A 25,310-nucleotide genomic window follows, 5' to 3' on the forward strand; every position below is an offset into this window, starting at 1 on the left:
CAATAAAAGCGCGAAACTATATCAACGATAAACGTCGCGGTTTTCAAAGGGCAGAAAGTCACATAACGCAACTAGCATAATCGAGCGTGTTAATTTCAGCTTAAATATATAGCGACAAATATAAGAATAATGACAAGTTGCCATTGTGAAAATGGATGTCACTGTTAACGAGTTGGAGGATATAAAGGTAAGCAGCTTTCCCACGCTCACACTTTATAAGATTCGTGTAAAAGTGCAGATTTTGATATTTACGCCTTAAGTACATCGTAGATGTGACTTATAATTTTCTGTTTATATAATTTGCATTTTATTATCAACATAACAAAATGATTCTACGCATCACGAAAATATGCCATTTAAGTTAATATCGGCAGTGACAATGACCCTATGGAAAACCGCAAACGCAAATTCTTAATTACAAATTGTACACTGCGACATTTAGTTGTTAAACTTAATTCCTAAAATAACAAATGTGTGAGGATGCACCGAGTTTTCTTTTTATAAGAAATAAAATATTTTTTGTAAAGCGGGAAATTATGGAGTTCATTGACTGGATGCAGGAAATACAACAGACGAGTCAATGTTGATTTTACTTCTTATAATAATGATTATGTGCGTTTACAACTCGTCCTTCCTTGGCACGTCATCGTCCTCATCTTCTTCCTGAGCCTGGATGAAAAAAACAAATATGCGATACAGTTGAAACATAAGAAAAATAATGTCTTATAAAATTCTAGACGGTATTATTAATAGAAAGTTCAATGTCTATTAGCCCGAAGTGTCTGCACTATTTCTTTTTCAATTAAAAATAATTTAATTAAAAAAAATTGACATACCTCTTTTACAGCTTGGCCATGTACTCCACCGCTTTCGATAAATTGGGAAAGATCTTCGAGCGTTCTCTCGCCGTTAAACTCCACAGCCTAAAACAACAACGATTAAAATATGCACATTTTAAGCATATTGTAAATATGATAATGGAACTAAATTAATTTTAGAAAAATTCCTACCTCATTTGTCTCTTTCTTGTAGAGTGTAATCGTGGGGAAATTGACTACTTTCACATCCTCCAACTCGTTAGCAGTGGCATCCATTTTTGCAATGACCAACTTGTCATTGTCCTTATATTTTTCACCAAGCTGAAATTAACACGCTTGATTAATGAAATGATCGATCCATGTCATTACAAGAGACTTTCGACGAAAAGAAAACGTACTTTCTCATAAATGGGCGCTAGTTGCTGACAATGACCGCACCAGGGTGCATAGAATTCAACGAGGACATCCTTTTCTTTATCAAAGGCAATTTCGTGGAAGTTTGTGCCGACGAGAACCTTAACCGGAGTTTTGTCCCAATCTTCCGGCAATTCTTGCGTAAGAAGGTGTCGTTTCAAATTGCCCTCCGTGAAATCGGTGACAAATTTCAAAACATTTTCGGCGGTTATCTCTGGATTATCGGGCTTATACTTGGCCATGTCCTGTTCGAGCTTGATGATCCGCATAGCAGGTACCTCGTCTTTTTTCAAACCAAAGAACTCCAAAATACGTTCGTGATCACTTTCGTCACAGTCGATCGTCACAAACAGAACCTGCGCATAGATATTTGAAAGCGTTATATCGATTCCTTTTTAGACTGATAAGATAACAAGATAAGTAAAGATGCCTAAACTTCCATACTTCGCCACGGTATTTCTTCGCCGGTTCCTGAATTCCTTCGACATATTTCTCAAAGTGACCAGCTTCTTTACTGAGGAAAACCAGTAAGTGGCTTTTAACATCTCCACTGAAAATCTTTTGCGCTGTGTCCTGATTAAACTCGACAACCAAGGGCAACGCATATACAGAGATAAAGTTCTGTACAGCTGCAATTGTGAACTCTCCATCAAAGACAGCTTTACCTTCATCAAACTAGAAAGAATAGAGATTGATTAGATTTCAAATTGCAGTTTAAAAATAACAGAAATTATTTAATCCGCGAATGTTCTAATGTTAATATCATAGAATACACTAATATAGGGACGTACCTTCTTAAAAAGCACGATATTTCCATCTTCAATTCCATATTCGCTCAATACCTCATCGGCGCTTGTAATACCAAATGCATGATCATCCGACATACTACCAACTTCCAAAAATACCTTGGCAGCATCACTTTCGACGTCCTAATGAAGTCGTTACATATGTATGTATAATATATAAATATGTGACGCAATCAAGCTGTTGCAACAGAGATTACTCCTGATTATTACAACAGTTATTATAATAAATTCAAGAGAAATCAATGAGAGTAAATATATATATATATATATATATAAAATAAATTGTCGGCATAAAACACAAGGGACAAAACGGGCAAAAAAAGAGGAGCTCAAGTACCTTAAAGAATCCAACAATGACGACTTTGTGCGCATCGATAAATGTCTTGGCTTCGTCAACTGTGGGTAGGTCTTTGGCAGGCGGACCAGTCTTCTTCAGCAGCCAGTTGACAATCTCGTCGGCCTTACGGCCACCAGTGTATTCAAGCTGGGTCCCCTTGCGGTAAAATTTGAGAGTGGGATATCCTCTCACTAAATGCTTCTCAGTAAGTGCTGTCTCGACCGTCGCATCTATTTTGCCTAATTTGATCGGCGAGTTGTCTTCTTCCAATTTCTTTGCCGCCTTAGCGTACTCCGGTGCCAGTGCCTTACAGTGTCCACACCACGGGGCATCTACGACGAGCAAGTATAAATATAGCTGATCGCAGCTTGAAAGTATTTGGCAATATGTAAGAGTCCTTACAAACTTATTTCTACCAATGTAAATTAAATTTAATCTCGATTTAACTTACTTTTTATCTTTGTCTAATTCTTATGTTTGACTTTTTTACAACTTTCAATAGCTGTCTTCCAGATAAAAATATCCATCAAATAACTAAAAATTCATTCTCTTCACTGAAATCTCTTAATGTCTGTATCTAACGGATAATTATTCTTCATATTACTAACTTTCGCTATACAAAATGTATTAGAATTTTATTAGAAATTACCATATTCCTTAGGAGATATTTTATGGATAAAATTATCTAGAGATAAAGACATTGGACTTTAGAATTAGAAAAAGATAAAGAGTATCGAGTTAAACTGAGACTACAATCAATTTCTGATAAAAACAGACCTTAGCGAAAATGTGATCGACTATCTTCTATCTTTTACAAAACCTCAATTTTTCAATAAAATATTTTAATTCTATTAAATATTTTAATTAAATATTTTAATTCTTCAAACATTTACATTTTCTTGTAATTGATACAGTTGTATCTATAAAACATTATGACTTTATATAGAAAAGTGATATCTACCGAGACAAGAACTCCAAAAGGAGTTTATTATCTTGTTCAGTTTGATAAAATAAAAAATTGGAAAAATACCAGAGAATCTCTAATGCAGCTTTATACTTACAGCATTACAAAAAATAAAATCGTAGAAGATATTTAAAAAATTTAATCATTAATATCCAATTATTAGGATACCATATGGTTACTTAAGAGTCAAAGTCGAAGACAGAACGATAGATAACGATCCAAAATTGATAATCGGCGTATCGAATTCCGATTTTGCGATGAAAGAACGCGATTAATACAGTTCTGTAATCTATACACGTTGGCCGCAATTCATATGGATTATTTATGGATGTGTTGCGGTACTCGCGGTAATCCTTCTCATCATCATTGTCGTCGTCATCGAGTTATAACGTGACGCTACGTTCGTCTCGTAATCGCCGGGCGATTTTGCATGACGCGTACGACAGCGTATAACGGTAAAAAAAAAAAACGCCAAGAAGCGAAAACCGTCTTATCTTGGCAACTGCACTTTACTTACACCTTCCGTATCCGAGCGAGACAAACGTATGGAAAGAAATGGATGGAAAGATGAAAAGAGAAAAGATGTTGGAAATAATTCTGAAAGGTCGGTTGGAAGTCGGCGAGAGGGCGATTGAAGGTTGAAGGGCGAGCGAAATAAATGTCGTTAAATAAATGTAGATGAACGTTCGAGAGGACCTTTGTCGTCCAAATACGAATCTTTTCGGGGCGATTTTTCGTACCTTTTTTTCGCGTCTGGCGTATAGGTGCCCTCATCATTATTCCGCAAAAGTGGAAAGCGGGAGAAGTCGCGGAAAAAAATCTGGCGAGGTATTTCAGCGGATCGGCGAAAAAAGAGTCGCAACGCTAGCGAAATATCGAGTCATCTCCCGAGGATGCTCGCACGCTCGGGAGTGATGACGTGGTACCGCCACAGGAGTTCGCATCTGGCGAAAAAGAACCGGCGGAAGAGCGAGCGAGCGAGCGAGCGAGCGCGACGCGATGAGAATCAACGATGGTGGAATCGCGAGAAAAAAAAAGGGAAAGAGAAAGATATGGATCAGAAATGGATCGTAAATCCATTCCTCGACGATGGTCCTACGGATGGTCCTCCGCAATCTCTTTCCTCGTCGGCCGAGGTTGCGTGTGCGCGATCACGGCCGCGGGCTGCGGGTACAGAAAGTGCAGACGCGAGAGTGTAGCTCATCAGAGGGAAGAGCAACAGATACAACAAACCGGAGCTCGAGCTCGAGCGCGAGCGGGTGTGGAGTGGTATACTCACAGAACTCGAGAAGCACGTATTCGTTGTCCTGAATGACGCTGTCAAAGTTGTCCTTGGTGACCACGAGGACTCCATCCTCGGTCTCGACCTTGGCGAGGGTGGTCGCGACGCCGAGCAGGCAAAATGCCGCCAAACAGAATCCGACGGATCTCGTCATAGTGGCGGTGGCGGATGATCGGGGAAAGAGTACCTTGTTCTTCTTCTCTCTCGTGTTGCTTGCGCGTTCGGAGCGCGCGGCCTGTGACGATGACCTCTCACGTTGACAACGGGGACGGGAGAGAGAGAGAGAGAGAGAGTGAGAGAGAGGGAGAGAGAGAATCGGGAAGACACACCGTCCGCAAGGAAAACGCGCGATGAATGAACGAACGCGACGCTGCGTCGGCGGACAGTAAGCTCGCTGGTGCTCGATAGTGCTCGCTGGCTCGCCTCGCGCTGGCTCACACTCGTCGCTCGTCGCGCCTCGCGGCTTCTCGCTGCCTCCTCCTTATACCACCTACCACCGCCACCAGCAGCGTGGCATCGTCCTCATCGTGGGGATCGTTGATTGGCTGATTCCCTCCGATTCGCGACGGCCCGCGCGTCGCGTCGTCGTCGTCGTCGTTGTCGTCGTGTCAGGTATTACCAGGTATTACCCACCGTCGCGCTGCCGACAGCTGTCGTGCTGTCGTGCTGTCGTCCGACCATTGTCGACCGCGCGCGACTGATAATAAATTCCTTGATTATTGCTGATTATTTCGGTGAACGGTCACTTGCGAATCGCGAGGCGACACGTTTAACGCATCGGCGAGCTGGGGCAGGCAGGCCCGGCCCCGTGCCATTCATGCCATCCATGCCATCCATGCATCGACACGTTTCTCCTCAATTCGATTGAAATTAATGGCGGTTATCATCGCGATGAGTTACCGGTCAACGATTAGCGCGTCAAATCGCATTTCCGACTGACACACTTATTCAATAGGACAGAGAGTTTATTTTAACAGATTTTTTGTCAATTGTCACATTGTTTGAATATTTTACTTAAATGGAAATTTGACAAATTAGTAATAATCTTAAAATAGGTAATATCGAGGCGAAAAGTGATGGATGTGACGTTATCGACTGCGTTCGGTTATCAAAATCACATGGCGTCACAGTGGCGTCGTCGTGCAGGACGGTGCAGGATGGAGTAAAGCGATATTGGCTAATTGGCAATGCTAGCAATTTAATATGATGCGCTCGAATCACGAACGTAGAAGAGACGAAAGGACTCGGTCGTAAAAAGACCTGGCAAAATTTTAGGACGCCACAGAGAGAGAGAGAGAGAGAGATCGGCGAATTAAAATTCAATTGCCTTGGATCTCGCTCTTCAATTTGAAACTAAAAATTTATAACCGCAACTTTCGTTTAACGTTCGTGCATTATTCCACATTATTCATATGGCAAGAAATGACAAAGGCACAATCGATAAGAATGCTGCGAGGAAGATTACGTCGTCGAGGAAACGGCGCGATAATTATCTGCGAAAAACGTATGATCCAATAAAGTATAAGGTGAAAACTAGACCAAAGACCAAACCACTGCACTATATACATATAATATAGACCACTTTTGATAGAGCAATTAGTAATTTTTTATTTATATTTTATCATGATTTACAATGATATTTCATTTATTCAACTTATATTCTCAAAAATATGAATTGAGACTCGAACGTTACATGTTTTTAAAATTAACTCTGAAACAACAATTAGCTAGAATGTTATTTTTAACACTCCAATTAAAAGTTTACTTTTAATTTTACTAACTACATATTGTAACAAAATCACTCCAGGTAGCTTTTTTCCAGGTGAGAAAATGTATTTTTTTGAAACAAAATTTTTGAACAATGTAAGATTTTTAATAATAAAATTGTTGATGCGTGAAAACTAGATTTTTCAAAATGAACATTATTATTATCACAAAATATGTACCTTTCGCACATCTTCAGATAATAGAATATTCTACCAATTAAAAAATTATCATAAATTAAGTATATGTTTTTTAAACGTGGCTAATTTAATACGATTTTCACGATTCAACATAGGTTATTCAATATAGTAATAACGCAGAGCAACGCGATGGCATAAGATTATGGATTATGTAATTGACATGTTAAGACACAAATTCCCGAAATAAATACAGTCGCGAGGCTATAATGTTGGCCGGTCACGACGCGCGTCATTCCACAAAGTCGATACCTGATTTATTTACTCGCGTTAATCTCCGACGTTCAACTCCAGACATTAGTGTTTTACCGAATCTTTATCATTAATGTGTGTATGTACGTGTGTGTGTGTGTGTGTGTGTGTGTGTGTGATATAAATATTTCAAACAAATTAGCACGTAAAATATAACGAGCTTGTACTATTATATTTTGTACTGTGTGTGATATGTAAATATTAATCCGTTAATAATAAAATTGATCTTGATTAATAATCTGTAATAATTATGATTATAATTAATAATTACGTAATATTAAACACCATAATTTAAAAAAATATATATTAATATCTTTTTATTTGCTTAAAAGGGTGATGCATAAGGTATCGTCGGAGATATATACAGAAAATGATTATATCTCGGAGAAGCTTGCCAGTGGCAGTAAGTTATGTTTAACGAATAATGTTTAGGCAAGGGAAATAATATTTAATGCATGTCTTAACAGCGATTGATTTCAGATACGGCAACTAAATTCGCTTTTAAATGTCCGTCTTACATGATTGAGGCAGATTCCACAGTCGGGACACTAAATTATGACAGCGATGATGACTTGGATATAGATCGAGATAGAGAAGGAATAATTGTAATAGGTACAAAATTAGTTGTGTATTCGCGCGTGTAAACATAGTCAATAAATTGTATTTGCAGAGCACAGCGTATCTACGGAGCTCAATTTGGTTGGTTTGCAAGTGTGGAGAGCCGCCTTCTTATTAGCCGATTATATCTTGTCGCATCCGGATCTGTTTAGAAATCAAATAATTCTAGAACTAGGATCTGGTGTCGGTCTGACCAGCATCGTAGCGAGTTACTTGGCGAAGGAGGTCATTTGTACTGGTAATGCAAATGATACTCGAGAAGCTCTATTGAAAACTTCAATCTCACTTGTCCAAATATTCTAGACATCAATGTGGGCGATATATTGAATCTAATCAAACGGAATTTTCTGAGGAATCAAACGTATGTTAAATCGAGTTATCATATCGAGGAAGTGAACTTTCTAAGCTTGGAATGGTCGAAAAAGTTGGAGGAGAAATTGCAAAGCGCAAATATCGTATTGGCTGCGGATGGTAAACTTAATAATTTTATATTTTAACAATTATAAAACAGAAATAAAAAGTGAAAATTGTATTGTTATGGTTTCTTGGATCGATAGTGATATACGATGATAAAATCACGGATGGGTTTGTTCGCACATTGACGAAACTTCTACATACAACGAACAAGAAAACAATTTACATCGCTCTCGAGAAGAGATACGTCTTTACTGTTGCCGACTTGGACACTGCTGCTCCGATGTATGAAGAATTTTTACGTTGCATCGAAAAGTACAAAATGAATTGGTCTATAGATTACATAAATATAGATTTCCCGCGCTATTTTAAATACGATAGAGTGCAACATTTGGTTTTAATGAAAATACAAAGCAATATGAGACCCGTTGTATATACATAGCGAATAATGTTTTAATTAGGTATGCGAATAATATAATACGTATTATCGTAATTGTAAAATATTTATATTAAAAAATATTACGAAAAGAGATTAAAGTTGCCATATTAAGAAATCAAGATCTCTGTAGACATATACTTGATAAAATATCGTGATTAATGTAAGTTGAACAAAATAATAATTATTTAAAACAAGAACATGTTATGAACATTTATCAATACACAAAATAATTAAATATTTAAAATTTAGCACAATTTTTAAACAGAATTTAGTTTAAGCTAGGAAAATTAATTTTTTCCTTTTAGGTCCAATCTACAATAGATGTAGCAAGCCTTTTGCTCAATACTCTGAACCGACAAAAGGCGCATATTTCTGATTCTACCTTAAGCTATAATTCCTAAGCTTTAAGTGTGAGGTGACTAGATCTCAGAACTGTTAAGTTCAAAGCTTAAAGTAAATTAAAATCACAGCTCAGAGCTTAGAGCAAAAGTAAAAAGTTATTACACTTGTTATAAAGCGGAATTTAATCCTTAGATCACTATTTCATATAACGAGCAAGTAACAATAATCTAAAGATTAATAAAAGGAAAAGTGAAGATACTTGGATTGTGATAAAAATTATAGTTGTATAATATATATTTCTCACGTCCACATATTTATTTCGCATTTAATTTCCTATTTACAACCTACCATGGATAATATTATTGGACAGTGAATTGGAAGTCGCTCGAAGAGAACGATAATTCCATTGAACTTAATGCTCCGGCGGCACATCTTAAGATTAAAAATTTTATTAGACTACCTATAATGTAAAGAAGACAGTATGTATAAAGGAATGTAAGCGCTTCTTCGAACGACCACGGCAGTAGAAGTTGTATATGTTACACGCAAATTCATAACATTTCTAATATGATATACTAGAGGTCTGAATCGCTCATGAAAGAACGACGATCGTCAAAGAACGAGCGTGCGAGTCATTAATCTCATTAATTCAAATAGAGCATATATAATAATTTCGCAAATTTTAGAAATAACGACGTATAATAATATTCGATATTTCTTAAGCATCGTCGACCGTCGTTCTGCGAATTCAGGCCTGTGCTTGGTTTGGTAAAAGGCACTTTCACTCTACCGATCCGTCTCGATGTACAAAATGTAAAGTATAATTTATACAGCCTTTTCACAGGTTTTTTTTTAAATATTCTTTTACATACGTATATGTCTGTGTGCATATATATATATATATATATATATATATATATATATATATATATACACATATACATATACATATATGTATACGTATGTATATATATATGCACACATTTGAAATCTCAGAAATTGTATTCGGTTATATCGTAGTATTTTTCACCATTCAACGTATACTGAAAATGATTAAATTCAGGGCGATAAAAAGTTTCATAAAATTTGGCTACGATCAATTCGCTTGTAAAATACATATTTTGCTATATAAAAGAATAATCTATCGGATGTAAAAAGACGTTTTGTGATTGCGAGTTGCCAAGCAGAACGCAGAACGAGGGAAATTTTTTTTATTCTTTACTCGTGCCAAAGTCAACTCTAGAAATTAATTTTTAAATCTTAAGATTATTTGTTCTCCGCTTTTGTGTTACGATACAAGAGTACGCGTGACAAAATAATTTTGCGTTACTTTTGGAATAGCTGTTTGTGGATCGCTGTGAGTTTCACAGATCAATTGTGTAGATACTTATATCAAAATTTATCGGAAATAAAAAGATTTAAAAAGGTGAAATGATTGAAAAAAAAAGAAAAAGAAAAAAACGCCACTGACTAGAAACAAACAAGAAATGAACATGATAAAATTTGCATGCTTGCAAACATCGTGCTTTATTGTTCGCGATTGGAATCATCGACACAGAGGCGAGAAGGATAAAATCGTTCGCCAGACATCCTCTTTTCTATATTATCTCTCTTCTCAAGTCATAATAATCAATTTGTATAAGCTTTAAATTAAATCTCAAATCTCGATCTAACAGCTAAAACAATAATTATTCAGTTTATTTAATAAATGTCAATTGCATAATCATCTATATTACTTGCAACAAATACTGTACAAAAAAAGAAGATGCAATTTGTATTAAAAACGCGCGAAATCGATCTTATTACTACTAATGAGTAGCTACTGGAAGCTACCTCCGTTCGGGGACGGCTTCTGGCTAGCGGATGTGGCGACACTATTGTTTGTATCGCGTCCCTCCAGGACCAATTTTCGCTGGTGGTATTCGATGGTACTCGCGTTCTCGCCAGCTTGCATCGACAACTGGCGCAGCGGGATCGCGTCACGCTGCTGCTTTCATCACTTGCACTACAGAGTTTGTACTTTTTGCCGATAGATAATTCGATCGCTCGTTTGACGGCGTGCTATTGTACATTCTGATTGGACACACCGTGTTGGGCATAATTTTACTCGTGATGTTGCGTATCGGAAAAGATTACACCGCCGAACGATGAGAGGGCGATGGAAGGGCGGGATTCGCACCGACAACGCGGAATTCTGTGCATCGAACTATTGTGAATGACAGTCTAGCTCCTCGACGATGGTGGCAACGGCACACGTCATTTATGCTGACTTTTTGTGTTTACGTATTGACATTGTGCATGTTGTGCATCGTGTTCTTAACGCTCTGCGAGTTGGGTGAACCCAACGGCATGGAGGCCGACGTCGTCTTTCGCCTGGCGTTCGATGACGAGCTCGAGGAACCGTCATTGCCAAAGTTGATCTTGACACTGGCCGTCATACCGCTGGTTTTGGACGCGTCATGCGTCGACTGTACATGCGCACCCTTCCAATGCTCTACCTGAGCCTCGTGTGACTTCTGTAGCACCTTACGCACGTCCCCATCCTCGCCGCCCTCCTTCATGATTTCTTGCAGCTTCTGTATGGTTTGATACAGTATCACCGGGCTGATTAGCCCAAAGTCAAACAGACTGCACATGTGCAATACAAAGTTGCGATAGAGGTTCTTCATGAGCAACTCCTTCCCCTTATTCTCTAAGAACATTTGGCAAGCTAGTGGTATCTGGCAGTCTCCCACATATCCGTGTTTCATCACATGTAGATTCCACATCTTCATCAATTCCTTCTCGCCCTCGTTCACATCCGTAAAGTCATCGATCATCATCATAGTCTTTGTTTGCAGCCACTTGGGGTCGTTTTCACCTTCGGAATCGATATCCATCTCTTTGGGGTATATAGGCAGACAGGTCACGGTGTGATGATACAGTCTAAAAAATGTATAATATACATGTCCAATTTATCAAATATAAAATATTAATTATATTATACTTATCGCGCACACGATTACTCGTGCCATAACGCATTACCTGTTGTGGCCGGTGATATAAGGTCTCTGACTTTCAAACTCATTTTCGTCGAGTTCGAGAAACTCGGACAGACTTGGTTTCGTTCTCTTCGGACGGCATACCAGGATATTCGTCACGCTCGTACGTCTGGTTGGTCCTGTCCTTGAAAAAGGTATACTAGACGGTTGTGAAATTAATTCGTGAGGACTACCTGCATACGAACCATCATAGCATTCGTTTATTGCTACGTCAATTCGGGCACCTTGTGGAATTGGCTGGAAAAGAGAAGCCTTCGCAATCAATTAGCGTCACAACATCTTTAATTCTTTTTATTATATCTGATCAAATCGATTGCCTATTTCTTTCCAAATGTATGGTATCCTATATCAGTAGTATCAATGAAAAATATTGTAACTGCAAAATCTCTTTCAAATACATTATTTATACACGAGGAGGTGTATAATTTCAGATATACATCAACAAAAAGTTCATAGACCGCTTAAAAGTTGCCACTCTACATATAATAACTTTTAACGAGTGTCTATAAATAATTTATTGACAAGTTAAAAAATAATAATTTCCTGAAAATATCCAAAAAAACGTGCAACAGTTTTCATTAATGTTGATACATGTAAATTGTGTATGGAAAAGTACAAATTGAATTTACTACTTATAAATGGTTAATGCGAAGCGTGCTTACCACGTATGTGAATGTGAATCGCGAATGACACAACTTCAAATGCTTTAGAAGCGAGTACAGTTTGCCGCAGTCCAACGAGCACCAGGGGCAGTGTAGGTCTTCGCAGGCCTCTGTCTGCTGCCGGCTGTTATTGTTGTACAAAAATTGATAGACTATCTGCTGTGTTCCGTTAGCGTTAGCGTCCACCTTCTCGTTAGAGATGCTGATTCTCGACGAGGGCGTTAGCGGACTAGGCGTTGGCAGTGTCGCGTTATTATTATTATTTGTGCTATTATTATTGTGATTTACGGAAGAACGTTCGAAACCAGCTAAAAAGATAACGGTAAGAATTTGAAACGACATCTTTGCATATATCGCAACAGTCTCGTTCGTACGATAACTATGAGAACTGACCGTTGGCCGATCGATTCTCTTTATTGTCACCGTTCGGTATCGGAGGTATCGGCATCGGTCTATCTACCAGACCGTTGCTCGGTTCCATCGTCCAACTAAGCCGGAACTTTAACGTCGGTCCTTGCCTGAATATGTCGAACGGTTCGCAGTCTTTGATGTCAGCCACAGTTTCCCAAGAACTGTGTTTCTTAGGACTGGACCTAACATTGGTCTGTACTTCGTGCAAACCTAACTCATATTCGCCGTCCGTCAACAGGCATCGATTGTGCTTGTCGTAAACGGTAAGCTCCGAGCCGTACTGTTTCACTTCTTCGCCATTGACTTTTATCGTGCCGGTGGATGATTTACGACGTTTTTGAGCTGGTTCTGCAAGAAGATACAGTGTGTTATACATCCTGCGTATCAGTTTCATCAACATTTTTACACTCTTACCTTCTAAATCACAGTTAGTTATAAGGCAGCCATTGTTAGACATGCAGTAAACCCTGAGCAAAAGCACATAAGTCTTTGCTATGTGACCATTATTTAAGCTGAAAGATTCATTGGGTATGGAAATCGTAGGTGCTTTCAACGGAGGCTGACTCTCGGAAGGATTGATCGGGACCTCGCTGGTACCGACAGAAATCTAAACAAATGTCATATCTTAATCGAGATCGCTGATCCAATAGATCTAGATCAATTTTCTGCATTAGAGCCAAAACTAAGTCAGTATTTTTTGCACTATAAATTTTAAACTTAACAGATATTAAACTTACTTGCATGATAGGCGAGCTAACATCTTTTCTTTTCTTATGGCAGATTTTCAACAACAACGTTTCTACTTTGACAGGGTCCTGCGATACTTGAACTACAATTACATATCATAGCATGATTAAGAAGCACATCATCGTTATATGAAACACCAAATACCATCTGAGTATATGGTGTTTGAGAGCTTCTCAAATATACGCATAAAAAAAAAAGAATATATAATCAAAGACGTACCTCTTTTGTCATAAAAGCCTAAAAACGTAAGAGTCATGTATCCACGAACGCCGAGATTCTGTTCGTGCTTCTTTTTTGCTATTAATTTATCCAGAATCGTGTCGACCTTAAAACATCGCCGTGACTTGTGACTTCTGGACATACGTTGCCGCATATACGTTAAATTTCTATATAGAAATATTGGCTAAAAAGAAACATTGAATTTTAGTGCGTATTCACATAGTCCAGGAAAAAATTGATAGCTTGTGGTAATCATAAATAATTTGAATTTTTACAATACAAACTTAAATTTAACTTTTATACCTACCATGCTATAAAAATTTTGCATTAAAAAAATTTGAAAAACATATGATAATATATAAACATAATTAAGACGATACTACTCAATTCGGTCAAAGGAACATATTTTAACTTACCTTTATCACGTGCTTGTATCGTTATGATTATTTATTTTTTCGCAAATACATTAAAAACTTTTGATACACTATTGATTTTCAAAATTCAACGCATATAACAAAAATGAACAAAATATAATTAACGCTTTGAGGGCAATGCAAATTAAAATTGTAATTAAAAAAGAAATTGTAAAGATGGAAAGAACATCTACTCACTGAAATTTGATTTCTTGTGCGGAGGAACCGGTAAATCTGCGTTGGTTCTGAAAATATAAAATATTAAACTTACAAAAGTGAAATATTAAGATTTTAGAATAAGTGAAAATAACATTTTATATAAAGTTATGCTATGGTAAGCTTATGTATTATGATATAAAAAACATTCCAAACAAATCATTTTTTCTTTCTAATTTTCCTCCAATAATCTTTATGCCAATTTGCAGTTTTGCACATGCATAAAAATGAGTTGAATATATTATTTATAATTAAAGATATTTCCTTTAATTTATTATATCCTTGGATTTTTCCAAATAATTCAAATAACTAACCAGAAGGAAAATAAACTTGCCTCATATATACATTAATTAACTATAATTATATAAATCACACAAAATAAAAATAATTAAAATTATGAAATCATTTATTCATATCAAATTAAACTGTTAATATTGCAAGAATCAAGCTTGCTCGATTGCAATTTAAGACTATTTCAGCTTTATTTGTGTTCTATGACAAACTCGTCAGATGTTATTGATTGACTGGTAAGATGGAGTATTTCTACAAATTTAAAAATTTTTTTATTCTATGAGCAATCAAAACGTTTAAAAAATTTGTCGTACAACACATGAAATAGCAGTGGGCTAACAGTGTTGCATTTGGTTTCCTCGGATATGAAATTTTAATCATGCCGATGTTAGTACGGAATAGAATCCCTAGATGGCCTCAACATTGAACCATTTTCTCGAATTTAAGAATCATCAACTAGGCTTTAAAGGTAGCCCAAGCAAGACGAGAAGCGATCCTTCTCGAGGTATCAAAAGGGAGATGATGAATGGGTTTATCTCAAAATTATTTGAGACGCCTGCACCCTGACTGTTACGACGAGAGCAGGCTAAACCCCTCTGATCCCACTTTTTTTTTTTTTTAAATCCATCTCAGATTAACAACTCTGAGATTTCTTACGAATGTTTGCAAAAATGAATAAGAAGCGTTCACACATACGTATTTTATCTAAGGAAATAAATTAAAATCACAGCTTAGATGCATCTTTGTTTGCGAAATCTCGTTTCTCCATAACGTATGGCTAATTACAACAAAATATTTAATTTGCGTGATGCAGCCTGAATCAGTTCAATTTGTAAATCGTGTAAAAAAAGTTCTATCCCATCTTTATTCTTTGCGTAAATTTTCCATAAAGGAGCGAGCTATGTAGCGCAAAAGGACGTTTCTTGAGGAGGGGACGCTCGTATGACGCCTGTCGTCGTCGAGGATTGCGTGCGCGCGGTTCGATCTGCAAAATGAGCAAGCGAGACACGATGACAGGTGTCCGCGCGGTTTCGGAAGCGGCGGAGGGCGCGGAGAGAGAGAGAGAGAGAGAGAGAGAGAGAGAGAGAGAGAGAGAGAGAGGAAGGGGAGGGAGAGGGAGCGAGAGAGAATGTGTGCGTGTATGTGTGAACCGACGCGCGCCACGGCGGGTACTCCAGTTGACTCGCGACGGATAGGGTTAGGTCCGCGTTAGCGAGACGACGACGACGACGACGACGACGACGACGACGACGACGATGACGGCGGTAGTGGTGGTGGTGGCGGTGGCAGCGAACTCGACGTTGCTCGACGTTCGCGTGGGCTATCTGCACCCTTCGTACAGCAGATTTGTTCGAGGGAGAGGGGCGGGGGGCGAGGGGGGAAATATGATGCGGGGGTGGAGCAGAGAAGTCGAACAAGTCGCTTATCGCGAACGGACGACGCGCACCGCTGATAGGCGAGAAGAAGGTAAAGGCCCGCGCGCGCGATGTGTTTTTTTTCCTTACTTTCGAAGGCTTGCAGAAAGAGCTCGTGGTCGGCCTGGATCTGATCCATACGAGGTCCTTTCTGCCCATCGAGATCCTTCTCCCGCTTCTTCGGCGGCATTTTCGCGCGGTCCTCCGTGCACGACGAGTTCTCTCCCACCGCAGCAACTCCAACTTCTCTCTCTCGGTCGCGCGAAAGTTGCGACGCGACAACGCGACAACACCCGCCCCGCGCGAAAACTGCGGCGCTCCGGCGCGACCCACGGCGACCGATGCGCCTCCTTGTGGCGCATGTGGCGCGCCATAATTCCTTTTCGCCCCGCTCCTCTCATAACTCTCATTAGCAGTCAGCCGCGACCGCCGCGACGCCTGCGACCGCGACCTCTAGCTACGTTTGACGCGAGTCGCGAGTCGCCGATTGGTGCATCCGGATGATGCGCGACCGCTCATTGAGAGCGTAGCAATTAAAGACGACTGGCTAGATCTAAAGGTAAGAACCAATCGTCTTTAAAGCCTGCTGCAGACGATACGTTTTTTCTTACGGGATTGCTTACGTGCTTCTATACTGGCAGTCTTACGTGCTCCCGTACTGGAAATGGGTAGCTTACGGGCTGCGCTACTGGCTCGCGTACTGGATTTTCGTAATAGATCATGTCCTATTTTTCTTACGTGATTCTGTACTGGTTTATGGTGAAAGCCAATCAGGACGCAGTCTATATAGGTTATACTGGGTTATACCAGATTATACTGTCGAAGTGTTGTCAAAGTTCAAACGTGAATTCACTTCGCAAACATGACGTCGTGCAAAAATGAAAAGACTTCAAAATAGTCCAAAAAAAGTATTTTATGTTTAATAGAGGCCTACTAATAGAAACCATGTTTATATGCGATAAACACACCAAATTACCATAATAAACACAGTAAAAGTGAGGCATTAAAGAATGTATTGACTGTCGACTCCATAAACGTTGGCGATATTTATTTCGTTGTCGCAATTTTTCAATAATTAAAAATAATGCAATTTTACGACAATGTACAACTGTTGCAATAATTTCATCCATCTCATCTATCTCATCCATATTTAAGCGTGCCGCTTCTATGAAGTAATTTCAGTTGCTCAGCCCGTACGAAAACTCACACCGTGTGAAGCCATGGCCAGTAGCACTGCCAGTACCATTGCCCGTACGGTAGCAAGTAAGAAAATCCAGTTAGAAATCCAGTAAGAAAAAACGTATCGTCTGCGGCAGGCTTAACTGAGGGGTTCTATTCTTGAAAACTTGCGAATGACTTTTATATACGAAAGTGGCTTAATAGCCAATGGGAGAATACCATCGAATAATTTTATTTGCTATTTTGCCACTTTCATAAAAGAGCGTTAAAGTTGCTTGTTTATAATTGTCGCAACCGTAAAAAATTCACCAATCACAGTCGATTATTCTTCTATAAATAGACCATGATTGGCCAATTTCTTACGGTTACGGCTATTATAAACCAACTTTAACTTGAGTAACGTTTTAAGATACCGTTGCTAATACAATTCTTTGACCAGTATTCATAATCGATTCTTATTTCAAGATCGTCTTAAGCAACGTCTTAAGATGCTAATACGGCTCTCTGATTGGTTGATGGCATCTTAGAATGGTACACCCAAAGACTTTGATTCTGTCCATGGGGAAATTTTCAAAACTAAGAAATCGCTATCTTTCTACATACTTACAGTTTATGATTAACGTAACTACCAATAAAATCTAGTCCTTACATTAATCATAAACCGCGAGTATGTAGAAAGTGGTGACTTCTCAGTTTGGAAAATTCCCCCATTCGTCGTCTCTCTCTTTCTCACGGTCGAATATATATTTATCTCATCTCGAGTGCAAAAATTTTTGGGGATTTCAAGCAACTCGAACAAACCTTTTATCTCATCTCGAGATAAAAGGTACACCCAAGGACTTTAATTCTGTCCATGGGGAAATTTTCCAAACTAAGAAGTCACCACTTTCTACATATTTGCAGTTCATGATTCATGAAATGACTAGAGCTTATTGGTCGTTACATTAATCATGAACTTTAAGTATGTAGAGAGATAGCGACTTTTCAGTTTGGAAAATTTCCCCATGGACAGAATCAAAGTCCTTGGGTGTACATACGAGATTGATAAAAGAGATTGATTTTAAGAACAAACTATAAATATCGACCAATAGAATGTTGTTTGCTATCAAATGGAAAGCACCGATTGATAAATAATATCTGTGCATCCTGGCTACGTTTCTGAACGCAGTCCTGTGCAAACGCAGGATCTGGCATCTGGCAGGATCGAATGAAAATGGCCGTGACAGTCGCGTAGACGCAGAGAGGGGCCTTTTATTTTATCTTCGAGAAGGCAAAATTGTTTGATTGTATATCTCGAACTGGTACGAGTACGGCGACGAAAGTTCCTCTTGAATCTCGGAAAGTGATCGCAAGTGTGTTGTGTGAGTCAAAATGACCGAAGAAGCGCAACAATCCGAGAGTACTGCGCAAAACGACAGCTGTTCGGTGCAGAACGACACGCAGACCAATTCGTCGGAAGTCGGAAAAACTAAGGATAATAAAAAAGAAAAATGTCGTCCCATAACGAAGGTTTGTCGGGTGATTCGGGTCAACGTTTCTATTATATACGGATTTCTTTGTGAAGGATGATCCTTTACCTCCAGGTTTTTTTAATAACAGTCCAAAACTGGACATAGGTTATGCTAGATAACAAGGAAATAGAACCGGCTGGATTTTTTTTAGTTTAGGCCAAATCTTCTGAATATGTAAATAATTTCAAGCTTTAGTAAAATTATATTATACACGAACCCAGTTATTTTTAAACGAACAACTAAACAGAAAATTCCCTGCTGTTCTGTTTGAAACGTCTGAAATTTTTTTATATATATACACAGCAAAATTGAGGGATCACCTATTTTGACTACAAAAAATAGGCGTAATTCAAGACAGCGTAACCTTGTCAAAAATGTTGAAAAAAACATTTTAAAGCTTGAAATCTCTAGTTTTGAGATTGATAAGTCATTAAACGATTTACAGATTGTTTACGAAGTTAGGCAGATTCAAATGGGGATGCGTCAAATCTCTAAATTTTCTACGAACTTTGCCAAGCTCCACGACGTGAAATAAAAATTGTACGCAAATGCGGTTTACAGCATTCGAAAGCGTGGATCTTTACCTTTAATTTGCGTATTTATTGAGCGTTGTGCGATTTTTTTTCACTGAGTTAGGCAACACTGAAGCAAAAATGGCCTTTTTTGCTTCAATGTTGAATAATTCAGTGAATAAAAGTGGAATTTTTCTTTCACGTCGTAGAGCTTTGCAAAGTTTGTAAAAAAAATCTAACAGATGTTACAATCTTATAAAAATTTTGCCAAGTTGCACAGCGTGAAATAAAAATTGCACATAAATGCAGTTTACAGCATTCGAAAGCGTGAATCTTTACCTTTAATTTGCGTTTTTGTTGAGCTTTGTACGATTTGTTTTCACTGAGTTAGGCAACACTGAAGCACAAATGGCCTTTTTTTGCTTTAATGTTGAATAATTCAATGAATAAAAATCGAACAACGTTCAACAAGTACGCAAATTAAAAGTAAAGATCCACGCTTTCGAATGTTGTAAACCGCATTTGCGTGCAATTTTTATTTCGCGTCGTGAAGCTTTACAAAATTTGTAAAAAATTTTGAAATTTGACGCATCCCCATTTGAATCCGCGCAACTTCGTAAACAATCTGTAAATCGGTTAATAACTTATCAATCTCAAAACTAGAGATTTCAAACTTTGAAATTCTTTTTTTAACATTTTTTAACGATCATTTTTGACAAAGTTACACTCTCTTGAATGATACCTATTTTTCGAAGTTAGAGCAGGTAATCCCTTAATTTTGTTGTCAAGTGTATGTATATATATATATATATATATATAAAAAGAGATTTAGAATAAAAGTTTTAAAATATATTAATAAACTAAGCATTAGAAGATAATACATAACCATTATTTTAAAATGTTTATGCCTAAGCTTATAAAAGTCTTTTAAGGAGATATTATTTTTTTAGTAAGTATTATGTCATGACAAAATGAACCAAATACAGACATTTGTGTGTGGAGAAAAAAAAAATATATATATATAAAAGATTACATGTAGACATTTCAATCCCAGGTTTTAACCATCTTCGATAATAATTCTAATTTGAATATTACATATAAGATAGTCGATTAAAGGCTAATGATTGAGTTGATTATGATAATTTATTTGGTTGTTAATATCATCCAGTCAAAGTGTGTGTATATAAAATGTTTATTTGACGCATTGTATTTTTATCTGATGATATCTTTTATGTTTCAAACTAATTTATTGACTTTTATACAAAATATAATATTATTTATTATTGATTGGGATTAGGTGGTGATCAGAAGACTGCCTCCAACAATGACTCAGGATCAATTCTTAGAACAAGTCTCTCCATTACCGGAACATGACTATATGTACTTTGTGAAGGCTGACATGTCTCTCGGGCAGTTCGCATTTTCTCGAGCTTATATTAATTTCATGGAGCAGCAAGACATTTTCATGTTTCGAGAGAAGTTTGACAACTACGTCTTCGTAGATTCTAAAGGAGTGGAATATCCCGCAGTAGTGGAATTTGCGCCTTTTCAAAGATTACCAAAGAAACGAGCAGGCAAGAAGAAAGATCTCAAATGTGGCACCATCGAGAGTGACTCGTATTACATAAGCTTCTTAGAGAATTTAAAAAATCAAGAAATTGATTCGAGTGTAGCCCAATCGAAAACCGAATATTCTTACCAACCACCAGACAGTAAGTACTTATTGTTTTGTGTTCTTGTTCGAGTAAAAAATATATACATGTATGCAAATAAGAAACGAGTGCTTTAATATTACAATGATTGTGTGATACAGACACAGTGAAGAAGATCATGACAACTCCACTGCTCGAATATTTGAAACTTCGTAAGCAGGAGAAACAACGTCTTAGGGATGAGAAACGTGAGGAAAGGCGACGAAGGGATATGGAAAGGCGGAGAACCAAAGACGATCCTGTTATCTCTAAGGTAAAATAATCAAATGTATACATCATGGGTACAGCAACAAATACAGTATGGAATATGGGATAATATTTTGCTTGTAATTATTTATCCAATGTAACTAAAGGACAATTTTGTACTACATATGCCATTCTTTACTGTATTTGCTGATATCGAACGTTTTTCATCTACAGCATGTATATAACGCGGAAGACGAACAATCACCCAACTTTCCCACATCTCACCCTACAAATGTCAAATTTGAAGACGCGTTCTTTCAATACTTTGTCGAAAACGCAAGTACATATAAATACGGAGAAGAGATTTTCATGAATAGATTTCTATACAATCGGGCGCAAGGAAAATTGTATAAGACTCACGAAAGGTTTTATGAGCACATTAGAAAGACAAAACCGATTAGAAGTACGTTTGATGTCAAGAAACAATATTTAACTGGCAGTAATCCAGTTAATCGCAAAACTAATTTCTGTTTCCACAAAGGCGATCATGTAAGAAAAAAATTTTTATTAGCAAAAACAGATCCTCGTAGTATTTTTTCTTATTTAAAAAATTATTTAATGTGTTAGAATACATATTGAAATTATTTTCATTTACGTTAGTAGCCGCGAATTTCATGCTGATTTTAATCTACGAAAATGTGGTACAATATTTACACCGAAAGAATACACCGTACATTACTTCAAAGCGGTGCGTGAAAAGAATGGGCTCAGGATTTGCGAATTGGTTCACTGCTGCATCGTGAGACATGTGGAAAATCAATGATTTGACGAGCTGGTTTGGTGATGGTTCTCGATAAAGGAGCATTTATGGCATATTTGTCACAATTAATTTTATATTTACGATTTTGTCGAAACTTTATATAATTCCATGTAACTTTGTAATTGTTTTAATTGTAAAACTGTACCTAATTTTTGAAAAGAACTTAAAAACATCTTTATATTTACATTTGATAACTGAGTTTCATATTTTGTAAGACAAACTCGTGAGTGCTATGACGAAGAAATATGACATACAAAAATGGTGAAAAGTCTGTAAGATTATAAAATGGAATAAATACATAAAAATAGTGTCGGCATCGGCTAAATATTTCGGCTCAATTTTCGTGTAAATGTTTACTATCATCATCCTTTTTTTGCTACCTGCATTGACAATAAATCGTTTAATGAGCATCAATATAAAAATTTGAAATATTTATCCTGCCCACTGCATTAAAATAATAGCATAGAAATAATAAACGTGCACGGCTTTTAATTTTTTTACAGGTTTTAAGGAATCCGGATCTGGATAAAGAATCGAGTAAAGACGATAAAGAGAATAAAGAAGAGAGAGATAAACTTTCACCGAAGGAGCTGAAAAATAGAAACAAAAAAGACGATAAAATAAGAGAAAAACCAATGCGAGATCGAGAAATTAAACCTATCATTAAGGGGTATAGAGAGCGAATTGACGATAGAAATAAGGAAAGAGAGGTTAAACAACGGCGATACGATGAGAAAAAGCCTTATGGAAGACGCGATGATAGAGAGGAGAGGAGAATCGATCTCCGAGACGACAGGAGGTACGAGATAAAGGAAGAGTTTAGGGAGTCCAGAGACAGAAAGGTGGAGGAAAGACGTGGGAAAAGTTACGAAAAAATGAGACAAGAGAAAAAGAAGTTGGCGGAGACGAAAAAACAGATTGCTGATGCTAATGGAGACGATACAAATTCGAAGAAAGCCAAGGAGGAACACGATATTTTACAGGAAAGGGAAAATGAAAATGGCAAAGAGTCTATCTATAATGGAGATGACTTGAGGCATGCCAAAGACAACGAATGTGAGCAACGTAATACTGCCGAGGATAGAGTAACGGGGACAGACGCGATACAAAATTGCCGGGATAGTTTGGAAGAAGGAAAGGATTCAGTCAATGCAGGTAAAAAAAAATTATATAATTATACATATGTGTGTATATGTGTGTATATATATATATATATATAATTGTTTTTTTCTTCATTTTTCTTAGCCTTATTAATTTCCTTCAGAAATCTAATGTCTTTTTGTACAAAACTAGATAGTAGTTACTCTTTTATCGTAAAATAAGTACATGTTTTGACGAATGTGTATCTAATTAACAACACAACAGAATTTTATGTATCCGCTAAATAAACGAGGGAGGATATCTGTGCGCAAATATTTTTATGACAAATGTAACATGGTAACAAACATTTGCACAGATGCTAACGATGAAGACGATTCCAAAGATAAAGAATCAAAAGTTGTAAAGAGACGTAATTCCCTTGAAAGTGGTGGCGAAGGCGGCGCAGGTGATGGCAACTGTTTACGACGTCACAAGTCGTTAGATGGAGGAGGCCAAAGTAATCTTCAGAAAAATGATAACGAGGAGAAAGAAAAAGACAAGAAAGATCCACGATTGGAGCGTAGAATACGAAATAAGGTAAAAGCTTTTTTTAATGGCAATATAGCCCGAATTGAATCTTAATCTTCAATGTTAAAGCATTGTCCACAATCCTGTGGATCTTTATTACCTCCATTACTTTCGTTACAGTTGTCATTTTTATGAGCAAAGATCGTAAATCGCTTGTCTATCTCTGAAGAAAAATTATTTAGTAGTTTTCATTTTCTAAGTAATGCAATATTGTGATTTGTTTACTCGTAGTTTGTTTATTCACTTTGATTAAATACATATTTTGGTTTATTTACCGCAATAGAATATTTTTTCAATCAAAATTTTTTATGTTACACGTAGAGGATAATAGATCTGGTGTTACTTTAGCACTGATCAGCATCTTAAGATGTGAGCTGTGTGTTGCATAATTTAGACATTTTGTGTAAAAGTACAATTGTATCGTTATTCGATAGTTTCCCTTTATGCAAAGAAAAATTTATCATAAACATGCAAAGTAAATATACCTTTTTAAACATGGAATGTATCCTATATCTTTTAATTATTTGTTCAATGATTATCTTGGATTTATATTTCTTTCCGTGATGTATTACTCGTGAAATGTACACAATGCGCGCGTAGAAAAAGAACAGGAAAGGACAGCATTTTCTGTGATCTCTCTCACCGTTCTGCCAACCTCAACCTTTAGATAAATCGGATGAATGTTAAGTCCTTATGTATAAAGATTATAGCGGAATAAGAAGAGTGATTTTGAGCCCCGCGCATAATCAATCGTTTTATAGAGCAAAATATCCACCTAGATAAAAGAAAATTTGCCAAGTCTTATCACGCCTAAAATCACTTCTTATTCTGCTATATCCTTTAAGCAACGTATTTCTAGATAATAAAAATAAGACAAAAATTAACGAATACTAAAATTGTGATTAAGGCTTTCTTCTTTTAATTTTGAATATTTAAATATTTATATAAAAAGTGCCCAAAGCATATTAATATTTAAACATTTATAATCGCACTTTTTTGTCAGTCTTGATTGAGTCATCTTTCTTTATCATCTAAAATCACGCCTTAAAATTTTCTCGTATCTGTTGCCAAACACCCTCTATCTCATAATAGATATATTAATTTGAGTAAAAATATTGATTATCTAATCGATTGTAGGATCGCCCGGCGATGGAGATTTATAGACCTGGTATGGGCAAGTTTAGCAAACAGCGGCTTGAACGCGAGAAATCTAGCGACGAACGTGCGTCCCTGTCGCAAAGTCCCACGCCAAACCCCAGCGCTTCCTCTACGACCGGCAAGTCTGGAAAAGTTGGTGCGACGGAAGTACGCTCAATGACATTCAAACGCAGCATCACCCGCGATGCAACGTAATTCTCATTTTCAATTCTAATCATTCTTTATCTACAGATATACATCGATGACGCTTTGACTTCTGCATACAGCAGATTTGTCATGTATAATTTTCCTTGTACTGTATAAAACATATCGTCATCTTTGCTGTATGTATTATAAAATGACTTTATATGTGTGTGATGTGTTAGATAAACATTTCACATAGGCTGATTATATCGGTATATTTCACGAGTTTTTCTTCCCCCTTTTTAGACGCAGTTTTATTACTGTAATATTAAAGAATAAATAAATAAATTACTTTTTTTCACATTAAAATATATTTAAA

The 25,310-nt window shown here is 37.1% G+C and overlaps 4 protein-coding genes and 1 pseudogene across 13 annotated transcripts; 2 read left to right on the forward strand and 3 right to left on the reverse strand.

Annotated features, from left to right (window-relative positions):
- Positions 1–273: 273 nt before the first annotated feature.
- On the reverse strand, positions 274–5,069 carry LOC105198688 (protein disulfide-isomerase). 2 transcript variants are annotated; one of them, XM_011165509.3, is made up of 8 exons: positions 4,619–5,069; positions 2,376–2,707; positions 2,024–2,161; positions 1,677–1,907; positions 1,217–1,588; positions 1,011–1,139; positions 837–923; positions 274–669 (listed from the first exon to the last, which is right to left on the reverse strand). In XM_011165509.3, the coding sequence occupies exons 1-8, from the start codon at positions 4,773–4,775 to the stop codon at positions 619–621; spliced, it is 1,497 nt and encodes a 498-aa protein (XP_011163811.2). In that variant the 5' UTR covers positions 4,776–5,069; the 3' UTR covers positions 274–618. The 2 variants fall into 2 exon arrangements, with proteins under 2 accessions (XP_011163811.2, XP_025990301.2); XM_026134516.2 differs by lacking the exon at positions 4,619–5,069 and adding an exon at positions 4,080–4,131.
- A 28-nt stretch (positions 5,070–5,097) lies between these two features.
- Positions 5,098–8,502, forward strand: LOC105198686 (methyltransferase-like protein 22). Of its 8 annotated transcripts, none has more exons than XM_011165508.3 (6): positions 5,098–5,233; positions 7,167–7,237; positions 7,315–7,446; positions 7,505–7,690; positions 7,756–7,923; positions 8,010–8,502. In XM_011165508.3, exons 2-6 carry the CDS (start codon positions 7,171–7,173, stop codon positions 8,306–8,308), a joined length of 852 nt encoding a protein of 283 aa, XP_011163810.1. In that variant the 5' UTR covers positions 5,098–5,233; positions 7,167–7,170; the 3' UTR covers positions 8,309–8,502. The 8 variants fall into 8 exon arrangements, with proteins under 8 accessions (XP_011163810.1, XP_025990302.1, XP_011163806.1 ...); XM_026134517.2 differs by having other exon boundaries at positions 5,124–5,243; XM_011165504.3 differs by lacking the exon at positions 5,098–5,233 and adding an exon at positions 5,345–7,028.
- Positions 8,503–8,939: 437 nt separating this feature from the next.
- On the reverse strand, positions 8,940–10,775 carry LOC105198685 (annotated as a pseudogene).
- LOC105198712 (polycomb protein suz12-B) lies at positions 8,940–16,410 on the reverse strand. Of its 2 annotated transcripts, none has more exons than XM_026134509.2 (9): positions 16,153–16,410; positions 14,339–14,385; positions 13,728–13,911; positions 13,499–13,590; positions 13,176–13,368; positions 12,744–13,109; positions 12,351–12,658; positions 11,672–11,925; positions 8,940–11,572 (listed from the first exon to the last, which is right to left on the reverse strand). In XM_026134509.2, exons 1-9 carry the CDS (start codon positions 16,250–16,252, stop codon positions 10,927–10,929), a joined length of 2,190 nt encoding a protein of 729 aa, XP_025990294.1. In that variant the 5' UTR covers positions 16,253–16,410; the 3' UTR covers positions 8,940–10,926. The 2 variants fall into 2 exon arrangements, with proteins under 2 accessions (XP_025990294.1, XP_025990293.1); XM_026134508.2 differs by having other exon boundaries at positions 11,672–11,940.
- A 1,931-nt stretch (positions 16,411–18,341) lies between these two features.
- LOC105198713 (regulator of nonsense transcripts 3A) lies at positions 18,342–25,300 on the forward strand. Its single transcript, XM_039450325.1, has 7 exons — positions 18,342–18,750; positions 20,562–20,976; positions 21,078–21,229; positions 22,486–23,137; positions 23,439–23,659; positions 24,788–24,955; positions 25,040–25,300. Exons 1-7 carry the CDS (start codon positions 18,613–18,615, stop codon positions 25,109–25,111), a joined length of 1,818 nt encoding a protein of 605 aa, XP_039306259.1. The 5' UTR covers positions 18,342–18,612; the 3' UTR covers positions 25,112–25,300.
- The last annotated feature ends 10 nt before the right edge of the window (positions 25,301–25,310 follow it).

Source organism: Solenopsis invicta, chromosome 1 (genome assembly GCF_016802725.1).
Source record: "Solenopsis invicta isolate M01_SB chromosome 1, UNIL_Sinv_3.0, whole genome shotgun sequence".
Taxonomy (NCBI): Eukaryota; Metazoa; Arthropoda; class Insecta; order Hymenoptera; family Formicidae; genus Solenopsis; species Solenopsis invicta.